We start from the raw sequence: 15,400 nt of genomic DNA, 5'->3' as shown, positions 1-15,400 counted from the left end.
CACTCACACACAGAGCACACACACAGCACACACACACATACACACACACACACACTCACACACAGAGCACTCACACACACTCACACCACACACCTGTGCATACATGATGAACAATACACAGTGATTAAGGAAGACATTGAACACGAACCTCTGGCTTCCATACACGTACCCACACAGCACTAGAAAAGGAGGAATCTTATCAAGGGAATGGCATGAGAGGTTGGCAAGATGGTTCACCCTCAGATGCTTATAACACAAGGCTGACCACCTGAGTGTCCTCAAAACCCAAGGTAGAAAGAGAACTGGTCACTGAAAGTTGTCCTCTGACCCCCCACACCCAAACTTGGTCATGTGTATCCAGCACTCACACACAGAATGATAAGATAGAATGATCCAACGAGGAAGTGGTGTGAGGGACGGAGAGAGGACTCTGAGTGAAATGTCTGCTGTGCAGTCACGAGGACCCAGGTGTGGATCTCCAATCCCTACATATAAGGCCGGAGTCTCAGCACATCTGTAACCTGTGCTGGGGTGCAGAGGAGGGGAGATCCAGAGGCTCAGGCCATCAGCCTAGCCAAAGCAGCAAGTTTCAGATTCAGGCTCAAAAAAGCAGGTGGAGCACAATCTATGAAGACATCCAATGTCAACCTCTGGTTCCCATATGTGCAAGCATGGCCAAGCACACCTGAACACACACATGTATGTTACATACATACCCACAAATAAAATGAAAAATAAAAGATGTGCTATGAAAATACTTTTCCAGAATTTAAAGTAAGGCAGAGAATGCGTAAGAGAAGTCAGCACCCAGGTACAGAGCCTGAAGCCTTAGCACTCCACAAACAGCAGAGAAAGTCTACAGTTTCCAGAAAGAGTAGCTGCTCGCTCAGGGTTAGTGTTCAGAAAGCTGTAAGAACGTTCCAAAGCAGGCTGGGGCAATGGCTCAGTGCTAAGAGTACTGGCTGTTCTTTGAGACAATCCGAGTTCAATTCCTAGCAACCACATGGCAGCTTACAGCTGCAATTCCAGTTTCAGGGGCTCAGACAGCTTCACACAGCCATATATGCAGGCAAAACACTGATGTACATGAAATAAAAAATAAATAAATTTGCCAGGTGGTAGTGGCTCAAGCTTTTAATCCCAGCACTTGGGAGGCAGAGGCAGGCCTGGTCTGCAGATCCTGTTCTATGACAGCCAAGGCTACACAGAAAAACCCTATCTCAACAAAACAAAACAAAACCTACCAACCAACCAAATAAAAAAAAACAAAAAAACCGAACAAAAGTAAGAAAACTCCAAAGCAACAAACTAGAAGCAAAAATATCTGATAATAGGGAGTGGAAAGATGGCACAGTGTTTAAGAGCTGCTCTTCCAGAGGACCTAAACTCAGTCCCCAGCACTACTTGCATTGGGCAGCTCACAACCAACCTCTAACTCCAACACCAGGAGATCTGATGTCCTCTTCTGACCTCCACAGGCACCTGCACACACATACATACACAAATAAAAATGTTAAAGCTGGGCAGTGGTGGTACATGCCTTAAATCCCAGTACTCCAGAGGCAGAGGAAGGACAATCTACAGAGCGAGTTCCAGGACATGGAGGGTTACACAGAAAAATCCTATCTCAGAAAAAAATAATATTTTAAAAAATATTAAAATAGCCCATTAGAGCAGGGCATGGTGACACACACTTTTAATTCCAACACTCATGGGGCAGAGGTAGGCAGACCTCTCTGACTTCAAGTTCCAGGCCAACTAGGGCTGCATAGTTGCCTCTCACAACCCTGACTCAAATAAGACTGGAAAGGGGACTCAGTAGCTGAGAGCATGTTAGAGAAATGACCTCTGACCCTTTGGACTATCAAAGACATGGCCTCTGATCCTCTGGCAGCCATTGTAGCATAGGCCATTTTTGGAAGATTCTGGCAGGGTTATTTTCTCATGTGACACCATGTGAGCTGCTTGTCATCTTCCACAGCTTGCTGTGTCCTCAGTCCTTTTCCCGCCATCCTCACCGCCCTCCTCAAGTCAGGCCTTATTTTCCTCTCCTTTCTTGACACTGTTTCTGTGGTTTTTGGTTTTGGGGGTTTTCTTGTTTTGCTTTTTTTTTTTTTCGAATATTCTTTTTTTTTTTTAAGATTTATTTATTTATTATATGTAAGTACACTGTAGCTGTCTTCAGACACACCAGAAGAGGGAGTCAGATCTCATTACAGATGGTTGTGAGCCACCATGTGGTTGCTGGGATTTGAACTCTGGACCTTCGGAAGAGCAGTCGGGTGCTCTTACCCACTGAGCCATCTCACCAGCCCTCGAATATTCTTTTAAGTGCTCTAATTTGAGTACTTTTCTGTCTTTTAATAAATCTGCCTTTTAATAAACTCAGAGCTCCGATAAAGTGCTGAAGCAGTGTGTGTGTTTTAGAGAATGGCAGGAATTGCACTGTACATAAAAGCTGGTACTTGTCACTTTCAGGCTTGCTTCTGTTACCATCTTTATACCTCATCTCTTCCACCACCACTGAGTGTATTAGGCTTTACGTGCCCAGGGAGGGTCTCTGGGATGAGCCTTGCCCGTCCGTCATCCCTGGGATGTCTTCCTTGTCACTGCCATGAGCAGGGGTAAGCTGTGGAAATGAAGACGGGGCTTTCGTAGCAGTGTCGCTCAATATTTGTCTTTGTGTTCTCCTTGGCCACAGATCGGGGACCACAAGTTCAGTGCTCATCGGATCGTCTTAGCGGCCTCCATCCCGTACTTCCACGCTATGTTTACGAACGACATGATGGAGTGCAAGCAGGATGAGATTGTAATGCAGGGAATGGACCCAAGGTACTGAGCCTGAACCCCTACCATTGTGCTTCCCATGGCCAGACACACACACACACACACACACACACATGCCCCCACTGCTGCCATTATGCTTCCTGTGGCCAGATCCCCACCCCCCACACCCTTATGCTTCCCGTGGCCAGATTCAGCCTGAGCCTTAGACCACATGAGGGGCTGGCTGCCTTAGAGCATAGCTGTGGTGGAACAGCTCCACAACTGTGGGGAATTAGCAGACGGTGAGCACCTCAGTCAGCGACCTGAGGTACTAAGGCAGGGTGACATGAAGGAGGTTTGCTGGCTTGACAGAGTCTTATTGTGTAGCCCAGACTAGCCTGGAACTCAACTAGAAATCCTCCTGGCTATATAGCCTGCTAGTGTTGGGATTATACATGTGTGCTGTCATACCTTCCTTGTGGGAGTTTCAATGGTGTTTTTTTGTTTTTTTGTTTTTTCGACACAGGGTTTCTTTCTCTGTGTAGCCCTGGCTGTCCTGGAACTCACTTTGTAGACCAGGCTGGCCTCAAACTCAGAAATCTGCCTGCCTCTGCCTCTGGAGTGCTGGGATTAAAGGTGTGCGCCACCACTGCCTGGCCAAGATATTTTTTAACTAGGGTTGTGTACCAGTGTAGTAAATATATTTATCACTGTCTCCATTTCTGGGCTTTTCCAGTGAACATTGTGATACATTTTTCTTCATCAGTCTAGAACTGTATTATCCATTAAGCCTTCTGTAGAAGGTTTTGTAATAGCCTTGTTATTGGCTGGCCTCAAGTGGCAGTCATCTCACCTCAGGCTTCCACGTGGGTTTGTAGGTAGGCACCACCACAGTGTGGCTACTGAGCACTTGAAACGTGACTCTGAGTCAGAAGGTCTAATTTTTAAATTTTATTTAACTTTAATTCATTTCAATTTAATCCTAAATAATGTATGTGGATAATAGCTTCTGTATTCTAAGGGACAGCATCTATCTAGAGTGTGACAGACTTAATAGTCATTTGCTGGATCAGAACATTGAAGGGAATGGATTGGCTTATCCTTCCAGTGTCAGACTGTGTCTGGAGGAGCTGTGTAAATGACCCGGGTACTCAAGTGCCTCACTGAACAGCGTCCATGTACACACCTCAGGACAGAAACAGTGATATGTAGCTGGGAGTAAAAGTAATGTGAGGAGAGCAAAGCAGGATGGGGCATATAGCTCAGTTGGTAGAGTGCTTGTCTAGCATACACAAAGCCAGGGGTTCGATCCCCAGCAAGGCATGAAAAGAGTATGGTGGCACACAGCTGTAATCCTAGCACTCAAGAGGTGGAGGCAGGAAGGTAAGGAGTTCAGAAGTCATCGTTGGCTACGTAGTGAGTTTAAGGCCAGCCCGTGCTACATACATGGCTCTTTTTTAAGAATCTGGAAGAAGATGGCTGTACTGGCTATTTTTGTGTCAACTTGACACAGCTGGAGTTATCATAGAGAAAGGAGCTTCAGTTGAGGAAATGCCTCCATGAGATCCAACTGTAAGGCATTTTCTCAATTAGTGATCAAGGGGGAAAGGCCCCTTGTGGGTGGGACCATCCCTGGGCTGGTAGTCTTGGGTTCTATAAGAGAGTAGGCTGAGCAAGCCAGGGGAGGCAAGCCAGTAAAGAACATCCCTCCATGGCCTCTGCATCAGCTCCTGCTTTCTGACCTGCTTGAGTTCCAGTCCTGACTTCCTTTGGTTATGAACAGCAGCATGGAAGTGTAAGCCGAATAAACCCTTTCCTCCCCAACTTGCTTCTTGGTCATGATGTTTTGTCCAGGAATAGAAACCCTGACTAAGACAATGGCACACACCTTTAATCCCAGCACTTGGGAGACAGAGGCAGGTGGATCTCTGTGAGTTTGAGGCCAGCCTGGTCTACATAGTGAGTTCCAGGATAGTCAAGGCTAAAAGAAGAGATCCTGTCTTAAAAACAAGCAGAACAAGAGGGGAGGAGGAAGAAGTGGGGGAGGAAGGAGAAGTAAAAGTAAAAGTTAGCAGAGAGTGAAGGGGTGGTCAGGAAGTGAGAAGTGAGCGCTCTGCAGGAACAGTCCTCCAGACAGAGAGAGCAGCCCGGGTGGAAGGTGACAGTGGCCTTAGAGTGCTGGAGACAGTGAGGTAGGCCAGAGAGATGGAGAGGCCAGAGCTACACGGCTGGACTTTCAATTTCATTCTCCATGGGAGCACATATAAGGTCAGAAACACAAAATGGAGTGTAAAAAATAATTTAATTAAAAAAAAAAATCTCCCTAAACATTTACTCCCAAACAACAATATATATATTTTTTTAATTTCCTAAACATTTACTCCCAAATTTAAAAATTTATAATGGCAATAATTTTTATTGTTTTTTTAAAAGATTTATTTATTTATTCTATGTATATGAGCACACTGTAGCTGTACAGATGGTTGTGAGCCTTCATGTGGTTGTTGGGACTTGAATTTAGGACCTCTGCTCACTCCAGTTAACTCCACTCGCTCAGTCCCTGCTCGCTCTGGCACAAAGATTTATTTATTATTATACATAAGTACACTGTAGCTGTCTTCAGATGCACCAGAAGAAGGCATCAGATCTCATTATGGGTGGTTGTGAGCCATCATGTGGTTGCTGGGATTTGAACTCAGAACCTTTGGAAGAGCAGTCAGTGCTCTTACCCCCTGAGCCATCTCTCCAGCCCCTATAATGCCAGTAATTTATAATGGCAATAATTATGGTGCCTGATAATAAAGACAGTAAATTTAGAACATATTTTAGTATCATTATACATCAATCACCCCAAAACAGTGACTGTGACGCTAGTGTAGCAGAACGAGAGAGATTAGTGAAACACTTGATGTTTTTGTCCACATAGATCACATGTACAGATGGACAGAGAAGCTAAACTAGAAAGACAGCTACCGTTAACTTTTTCAATAGAGAGATTGGAAATGATTGTTTCTTTATGAGGACTCTGAAGAAATATATGTGGACAGTTAGTTATTCAGTTGTTTGTTTTGAGACAGGTTCTCACTGTGTAAGCCAGACTGGCTTGCCTCTGACTCCTGAGAGCTGGGGTTAAAGGTGTGCACCACCACTCCTGACTAGGATGAATCTTTGACTGTAATGAAATAGTTATTCCATTTAAAATAGTCTCAATAAAGTAGATTTTGTTGTGTGTTTGAGATGTTGTCTTATGTAGCCTAGGCTGGACCTTGAACCTGAGATCCTCCTGCCTCAAACTCACAGGATGTGCTGCCGAATTCAACTCAGCTAAACAGATTTCCAGAAAGGATTTGTTTGTTTATTTGTGTATGTGTGTGACTGTGTGAGTGTATGCACACATGTGGGTGTGCAAGTGAGTGTGCCTACGACAGACACCCAGGGATGTCAGAATAGGGTATCAGATTCCTACGAGCCAAGACTGCAGGCATTTGTAGGACACTCCTTGCAAGCTACATGGGTCCTCATGATTGTACAGTAAGCACTTGAACTAGAGTCATTTCTCTGGCCTCCAAAGGAATTTTTGAACATGGCTCATGTATTCTTCAGGTAGTTTCTTAATGTTCTACAGCTGTGAAGAGACACCATGGCTACAACAACTCTTATACAAGAAAACATTTAACTGAGGCTTATTCCATACAGTATCAATGGTTTAGTCCATTATCATCATGACAGGAACATGCAGGCAGCAGGAAGAGAGAGACACTGGGACTGGCTTGAGTGTTTGAAACCCCAAAGCCCATCGATATTGACACACTTACTCCAACAAGGCCACACCTCCTAATCCCTCTCAAGTAGTGCCACTCCCTGATGACCAAGCACTCAAATAGATGAGCCTTTGGGGCCATTCTTATTCAAACCACTGTAGATTGTCATGTCAGTTCAGTTAGAATGGAGTGACCGGTGGGCCAAGACTCATCTCTGAAGAGCTTCTCGTGCTTCTCTTCCTTCTAGTGCCCTGGAGGCTCTCATCAACTTCGCTTATAATGGCAACCTTGCTATCGACCAGCAGAATGTGCAGTCCCTGCTGATGGGGGCAAGCTTCCTGCAGCTGCAGAGCATCAAAGATGCTTGCTGCACGTTCCTCCGAGAAAGGTGAGCGAAGCAGGTGGTGGGGGCCGTGCTCTGTCCTGAAACCCCTGCCACCTTGCTGAGTTAATGGTGTGTCTGCAGTGTTTTGAACAATGAGCTGGGAGTTACTCTGTAAAGATGGTATTTCTTGGGATCCAAGAAATACCAGGACCCAACTGTTTGGCCATTTACATACAATGTTGTGCATGGCATAGATTTGTGACCATCCCTTTTCAATCTGACCAGCAGTTCATTTAGCTAATTTATCCCCCCCCCCTTTTTTTCTTAGTTTTAAATTTTTTTTTGAGAATTTCTAATGTGTTCTGTATTTACATCATTTCCATCCCTCTCCTCTGTACTCCCCAGCTCCCTCTTAAATAATGACTTCTTTTTCTTTTATCATTGTGTGTGTGTGTGTGCGCGTGTGTGCACATTTAAATACAGTCTGTTGTATCCATTTAGCATTGCTCATAACTTAGCTAATTTCTCACCAAACATTGATTTATTTGGCACTGTTTGCTTTTTTTATTTATTTGTTTATTTATTTGAACTGTTCCATAGCCATCTCCATGTTTGTTTAGATCCTTAACCCACATGAGTCCCTTGACCTTTTTATACCGCAGCTCATTCAGAGCCCACCTTTATGTCTGTCCACTGGAGGCAGTCATTGTGAGGTCGTTTAGGGTGATGACCACGGATTATACTCCTACTGTTTCTGCTTCCTGGCAAGGGGTTTCCTGGGTTCTTCTGTGATCTTTTAGCTGATCAGATAAGCTCTTCCTTCCCTTCAGGGGACAGTGCTCTATCATAAGCTAAAGGCCATTTAATCACCAGAGATTTGGAGGTGAACGTTAGGCTGGGCCATACACAGGCATGGAAGAAGCAGAAGAGCTCCCGTGTGCATTTGATGTTCTTCCAAGCCCAGCCTCCATGCTTAGCCTGATGATCAGTGTGCCTTCCACCTGAGCCCTGTGATCAAGAACATCATCCTCTCAGAGCTGACCTCCCCTTCCCACCCCACTCCACCAGTCCTGCCCACTGAGAGTGTGTGTGACCCCTGGAGGGTGTCCACATCCTACCTATTTGATGCCCGTGGGCATCACTGAGCACTGTCATGTGCACACCGACACACAACTGTGGCAGTGATGCCTCAAATGAAGAGGTACACCTCAGCTAGCTGCAGGGCAAATAGTTTCACCTTGAGGCCATGTGTTGCAGGTGGAAACATTGCAGCTCCAGGACCAGCCTTGTCCCTGCCTTAGGACACTCTCTGGAGCAGGCTGGAGGGATACAAGCACATGCGCATGTGCTGGAGCATGTGCTCGAGCACACACACACACACACCCACACTCGAGCACACGGATAATGGCTTGCAGATGCAATGGGTGCTGCCAGTTGCCGTTCTTTACACTTTCATCAGAGGACAACAGTGCCACCTAGGGGCTTTTGAGGTTATCGCTGCAACACCAGACTTGTTATCTATCTGTCATGAGGCATTTTCTCTTCTAGATGCTGAGCCGCTGGACAAGGTGGCACACATCTTTAGTCCCAGCATCCAGGAGCAGGTGGGGCTGGATGAGGCCAACTTGGTCTACATATCACCTTTAGGTATATATGTAGTAGACTCTGAGGGATCCAATTCCCCAGTTTTCCTGTTTCCCTCCAGGCTACATAGACTCTCACTCAAACAACAACAAAGCCCATCAGTTCCTTTTCTGTTTTAGATAGGTCTGCAATAGCGCATCATGATACCCTCACAGTCTCCTTATGTGCAAAACTGAGCTGTCAGTGAAGCGGACAGCTGTGGAAGGAGCTAGTGAAAGACACAGGTCTCTGCTTCCTTCTTGCCTCTATCCTGAGTGGGTGTCTCGCCTGTGAGGCCACTCTGCCATTCCCATCTGCGGCCTCGCAGGTTGCCTTCCCGTGCTCCTTCCTGTGCGGTGGAGTAGCACAGCTCACTCAGGAAGGCATGACCGGTGCTCCATGTTAGATCAGGCTGACCAAAGTACATGCAGCGGTCCTAACCTTTGGAGAGAGTGGGGAGGGGAGCAGAAGGTGAGAGCTCACCCTTGCCCCATCTGTGGGCTCCCCTTCAGCTCCCGGTGTGTGTGGTTGGGTGGATGGGGCCCGAGTGAGGCACCCGCTGTGGGAGCCCAGCTATCCTTATGGCCTTATACCAGCTTAACGTCTCTTAAACGACACTTCTCCTCAGCTCAGCCCCCTGCTCCTCGCTGTCTAGTCTCCGCTGCTCCCCGGGGATTTTGTTTCCTTGGCCTCGTAGAACCCACTGAGGAGCCAGATGTTGTCACTTGTGTCTGCCATCGAAGCTCTCGTGAGGCTGAAGCAAAAGCATGCCTCAAGTTTGAGGCCACTTCTTAGACTACATAGAGAGTTCCAGGGCAGCCAAGACTCTAGAGGGAAACAGGAAAGCTGGGGAATTGGATCCCTCAGAGTCTACTCTGTCACAAAGACTGCAGAATCCTGCTGGGTTTGTTTGAGAGTAAGAAAGCAAATATAATAGGAACTTAAATAACATCCAGCTTCATAGCAGGCACTGTGCTGAGGGTTTTGCCTACATTCATTTTGTTTGCTCCTTGCATGTGTGTGTGTGTCTGTGTGTTTCATGTCCATGCATGCATGTGTGTGTTTACATGAGTACACACGTGCTATGTTGTACATCTGGAGATCAGAGGACAGCCACTGTGTGGGTCCCAGGGATTGAGCTGAGGTTCTTGTCAGGCTTTGCAACAGGCTCCTTCATCTACTATCTCACTGGTCTGAAAATGCTACTTTTAAATTTTACTTTTAATTTTATCTTTTGGTGTGTGCTTGTTGATGTTACTTATTTATTTGGAGAGGGGCATGCATGCCACACAAATGAATGGAGGTCAGAGAACAGCTTTCAGGGGTGTATGGAATCTCATTTCATCTTGTTAAGGCAGAGTCCCTCTTGTTTCTGCTGCTGCTAAGAACTGAGTCTAGAACCCACTACAAAGCCCCATGTAGTGGTACACATTGGACATCCCAGCATGCCCACTGTGGGACTGGAGGCAGAGAAGAGAGACTTGAAGGACATGGGCCAGCTTGCATGGAGTTCTGCTGTTGTTCCTAGGGTTTTGAACTCTTAGATCATGGAGCCTCCCTCTGCCTAAAAAAATGTGTAATGGTCCCTGAATAAAGGTGACTCTTCCATGCCTTTGGTGCCTTCCTGGTGCCTAAGAGGTGGACTTGTGCCCTGGATACTCAGAAAGTGCAGCATCTGGCTTGGTGACAAGGCTTCCCAGTGTGTGCTTGCTGTCTTCTCATGTGACAGTTAGGTCATAGGACTTCCTGATAGTCCATTCTACTTTAACATAGCAAGGTCATGCATGCCCCAGGAAGCAAAGACTTGAGGCTAGCCCATCTAAGTTGATACCTTCAGAAGATGGGTCATGGAGAATGGTACCTCACACCATAGGGAGTTTCTAACAACGCTGGGAACAAAATTTAGCTTTTGTCCCATGGCTGTACTCAAAACCATTTCGAAAATGACTGAAGATAGCACTATTCCTTCCTTTGATCCTTCTCTTTTCATCTCATGCCAAAGGCTTCACCCCAAAAATTGCCTGGGTGTGCGCCAGTTTGCGGAGACAATGATGTGTGCTGTGCTGTACGATGCAGCCAACAGCTTCATCCACCAGCACTTTGTAGAGGTGTCTCTGTCCGAAGAGTTCCTGGCCCTGCCTTTGGAAGACGTGCTTGAGCTGGTGTCCCGGGATGAGCTGAATGTGAAGTCAGAGGAGCAGGTCGGTGAGCACAGCCACAGTCTGCACAGGCAGAGCATACACTCCTTCCTCCCTTCCTCCTGTCCATCCTTCCTCCTGCCCATCCTTCCTCCTGTCCATCCTTCCTCCTGCCCATCCTTCCTCCTGCCCATCCTTCCTCCTGCCCATCCTTCCTCCTGTCCATCCTTCCTCCTGCCCATCCTTCCTCCTGCCCATCCTTCCTCCTGCCCATCCTTCCTTCTATCCATTCTTCCTTTCATCCATCCTTCCATCCATCCTTCCTTCTGCTCATCCTTCCTTCCACCCATCCTTCCTCCTGTCCATCCTTCCTCCTGTCCATCCTTCCTCCTGTCCATCCTTCCTCCTGTCCATCCTTCCATCCATCTTTCCTCCTGTCCATCCTTCCTTCTATCATTCCTTCCTCCTGTCCATCCTTACTTCCACCCTTTTTAAAAACAAACTATGAATATACAATTTTTTATATATTTTTGGGTTTTGTTATATGTATTTTCCTAAAATCTTTCTTATATTATAGTATCTAAATGGTAGTATATTTATCAGCTACATTTCCCTTATTTTTAGAGCTTGGGTTAATTCCTTTTTTTTTTTTTTAATTTAATGTATGAATGTTCTGCCTGCTTGCATGCCTACCTGCCAAAAGAAAGCATCAGGTCCCATTATAGATAGGTGTGAATGGCCATGTGGTTACTGGGAATTGAACTCAGAACCTCTGGAAGAACAGCCAGTACTCCTAACCACTGAGTGATCTCTCTCCAGCCCTCCAATATTTATTATTAAAAAAATAATTGGGCTGGAGAGATGGCTCAGCAATTAAGAGCACTGACTGCTCTCCCAGAGGTCCTGAGTTCAGTTCCCAGCAACCACATGGTGGCTCACAACCATCTGTAATGGGATCTGATGCCCTCTTCTGGTCTATCCAAAGGTAACTAACGACAGTGTACTCACATACATGAAATAAATAAATCTTTTTTTTTTTTTTAATTAACCTGGAAATCAAGCACTTGAATTTAGAGGAAGTAGTGTTGTTTTTGTTAAGGCAAGAGAAATTATCCACCGTTGACTTGTTGATGGACTTTCTAGGAGAGGGAGAATGGATGATACTAGAGGAATGGGGAAACCGTGGCTGCGTGGTGTTCTGAAGTGAGAAGGATCAGTCTAAGGCAGCAGAGATTGGCAGTATCAGACAGGAGCAAAAAGCCATCTGCATCCCTAGCAGCCCAAGGGAGAGCCCGTGTGCACACAGGGAGATGCTAGGAGACATCTGTTATTGACATTTTTCTCTGGTTTGTTTCTGTCTTCTCAGCTGAGAGGGAGCCTGAGGGGAGAATATTAGAAATCTTGGGGAATGAAATATATGAGATGGACAGATGAGCCTGGGAGATTGAGAAGGGCAGAGAGATGGAGAGGGGCAGGGAGATGGAGAAGGGCGGGGAGATGGAGAGGGGCGGGGAGATGGGACTGATGATTCGGCTTAAACTTAAAGTGCTCAGCTCTGTGGGTCTTCTCTGTCAATGTCACATATTGGTGCAGGTATTGAATAAAAGGCACACTGAATTTGAAGAGCTGGACTTTAAAGGATGGAGAGATAGTCCAGTGGTTAAGTGTATCTACTGTTCTTTCAGGGGACCCATATTTGGTTTCCTCATGTTGCAGGGCTTAAAACCACCTATAGCTCCAGGGGATCAGTCACCCTATCTGTCCTATGAGCACCCTACACACATGTGACACACACTCTCACACACACACACACTCACATGTGACATATACACACATTAATTTTTTATTTTGTTTTTTTTGTTTTTGTTTTTGGTTTTTCGAGACAGGGTTTCTCTGTGTAGCCCTGGCTGTCCTGGAACTCACTTTGTAGACCAGGCTGGCCTCGAACTCAGAAATCCGCCTACCTCTTCCTCCCAAGTGCTGGGATTAAAGGCGCGCGCCACCACGCCCGGCTCACATTAATTTTTTAAAATAAATCTTTAAAAATATGCGGCCTTCATCAAATTAGCGGTGGTGGTGGTGGTGTTTTGTTTTGTTTTGTTTTGTTTTGTTTTGTCTAAAGTGAGCATGTCCAAAGGATGTAGGAGCTTGGCACAGGAATGGAGGACACCCATGTAGCCATCTCTAGAACACAGGTCAGCAGAGAGGTGAGGAACTAGAACAGATCTAGAGAGCTGACAGGGAGGAGGGCCAGGCAATGTGAAAGGCAATCAGGGATTTCTGAGCTGGAAGAGGTGGAAGTGGTGTTGAAGTCTGGGTGGACTTAAAACTCTGGAATCAGGGTCAGGCATGGGATCTACTGGGAGAGAGCTTGCCTACCATGAGCAAAGCCCTCGATCCAGTCCCTAGTACCACATAAAGAAGACGTGGCTGTGCACATCTGTAATCCCAGCACTGGAGACGAAGGCAGCAGACTTAGAAGTTTATGCTCATCTTTAGCTGTATAACAAGTTGGGACTGGGCATAGGCACAAATCTTTCATCTTAGCATGTGGGAGGCAGAGGCAGGAGAATCTCTATGAGTTTAAGACCAGCCTGTTCCACATAGCAAGTTCCAGGTCAGCTACAAAGCAAGTTCTAGACTAGTTAAATAGTGAGACTCTATCTCAAAAACGAGCTGGAAACTAGCCTGGGTTACATGGAACCCTGCCTCAAAACACAGACACACACACACACACACACACACACACACACACACACAGACACACACACACACAGACACACACACACACAGACACACACACACACAGACACACACACACACAGACACACACACACACACAGACACACACATACACACACACACACACACACACAGACACACACACACACACAGACACACACACAGACACACACAGACACACACATACACACACCCAGACACACACACACACACACACACACACACACGCTTGCACACACAAACACATACACCTCGCTATGAAATTGGGAAGTTCTTGAAAGCTGTTTGTTTTTTTGTTTTAGATTTATTTATTATTACATGTAAGTACACTGTAGCTGTCTTCAGACACGCCAGAAGACGGAGCCAGTCAGATCTCATTACGGATGGTTGTGAGCCACCATGTGGTTGCTGGGATTTGAACTCAGGACCTTTGGAAGAGCAGTCGGGTGCTCTTACCTGCTGAGCCATCTCACCAGCCCCGAAAGCTGTTTATAACAACCATTTTGTATGGTGGCACTATTGGTAAAGCAAAAAGTCTTACCTTCTTGGAGTGGTCAAGAAAAATTAAAATAAAAGCAGATTGTTATCAGGCAGGGAAGAGCAAAGGATGTGCCCATCAGCAGTGGTGTAGTGTAAGTAGCCTTAGGAAGACAGTGTGCAGCAACCACACGGTGACTCACAGCCATCTGAAAACAGCTACAGTGTACTTACATATAATAAATAAGTAAATAAAATAATTTATTTTTAAAAAAAGGAAGATAGTGTGTGCTGTTTGGGACAGAATGCTGAGGGCTGGCAGTGAAGGGCATTGCATGCACAGTAACAAGTTTGGTTCAGCCAACCCCTGCCTCTGATCCACTGAGAAGTCCAACAAAAATGGAGGATGTTTGTAGCCAAGAGCCGTAGCCTGGTTGAGTGGCTGAAGAGTTTGTTCTTCTAGACTGGGGGCCTGAATTGGAATCCGTAGAGCCTACATTAAGCTAGGCACAGCAGTGACCTCTGGTGGGTCCCAGTACTCTTATTGTAAAAGGGGAAGCAAAGACAGAAAGATTCCAGGAAGCCTGTGGCCCAGCTAGTCTGCTGTACACAGACAAACAGCAAGATGGGAGAGGAGGGCTGTTACCCAAGGATGTCCTCTGACCTCTATACATGTGGTGCTGTGGCAAGCGTGAGCATGTGTGCACACAGTGGGGGAGGGGAGGAGTTACCTGCTGTGAATAGTCTCTGGTGGGGAGGACTAGGGATGAGAAAATAAAGAAGACAGAAACCTGGGATTGAGGTTTTGCATAAACTGATAGCTTATGCCAAGCAAGTGTATTAAATAGTATGGCATTCTGCCGGGCAGTGGTGGCGCACACCTTTAATCTCAGCACTCAGGAGGCAGAAGCAGGCAGATCTCTGAGCTCAAGGCCAGCCTGGACTACAAAGTGAGTTCCAAGACAGCCAGGACTGTACTGAGAAACTCTGTCTCAAACAAACAAAAGAAGACTAGCATCTTGCATATTGTTTACAGCGGGGAAATGGACCACGGTCAGCAGGAAGCTAAGTCAGACAATGTGGCAAGAGAACACAGGATACCTCAGACACAGCTGCCTCATGACTGATAACTGCAGTCTTTCATGGGGAAAAGGCGGTTTCCCCAGGAACCAAAACCTTAATATGTGGGCCTGGCCCCAGCCCCATACTAGACCTTGCCAAGTCTGCTCCTGGGCAAGGACAGCTAGAGTTCTCTTTGTCCTTTCATTAGGGCCTGTGAGAAATCTTGGATTCATCTAGCTCCCAACACTAGGAGGCAGCCGTCGAGATACTAACACAAACTCAGCTAAGTTCCGTAGCTATCTGAAGATACTCTGCCCCACCCTTAACTATTAGTGACAGGTAGAGAAGTGGCCCCTGAGCTTGGCAGCATGGACAGAGACTTAGAAGTACCGGATCCTAAGAACAGAGTGTTTACCTCCTAGGTTCATCCAATAATCAGTGTATCCTGGAGCAGCCCACGCGTATTTATTTGAGTAGCAATCTGTGAGGCCTGAGGGGTGTCAACT

The 15,400-nt window shown here is 46.3% G+C and overlaps 1 protein-coding gene across 3 annotated transcripts in view; it reads left to right on the top strand.

The window, feature by feature from the left end:
* Klhl18 (kelch like family member 18) overlaps positions 1-15,400 on the top strand; it is a 49,521-nt gene that overhangs the window by 19,853 nt on the left and 14,268 nt on the right. For 2 of the 3 annotated variants that reach the window (XM_021171800.3, XM_021171799.3), the window contains exons 2-4: positions 2,702-2,832; positions 6,775-6,915; positions 10,478-10,676. In XM_021171800.3, the coding sequence (XP_021027459.1) occupies positions 2,702-2,832; positions 6,775-6,915; positions 10,478-10,676 (471 nt within the window). The remainder of the gene's footprint in view (positions 1-2,701; positions 2,833-6,774; positions 6,916-10,477; positions 10,677-15,400) is intronic. The other variant, XM_085828066.1, reaches the window with a different exon arrangement.

The sequence above is a fragment of the Mus caroli genome, unplaced genomic scaffold, assembly GCF_978045245.1.
Source record: "Mus caroli unplaced genomic scaffold, Mus_caroli_1 scaffold_11, whole genome shotgun sequence".
Classification (NCBI taxonomy): Eukaryota; Metazoa; Chordata; class Mammalia; order Rodentia; family Muridae; genus Mus; species Mus caroli.
Note: the sequence above shows the minus strand (reverse complement) of the source record. Positions and strands in the feature narration are given on the sequence as shown.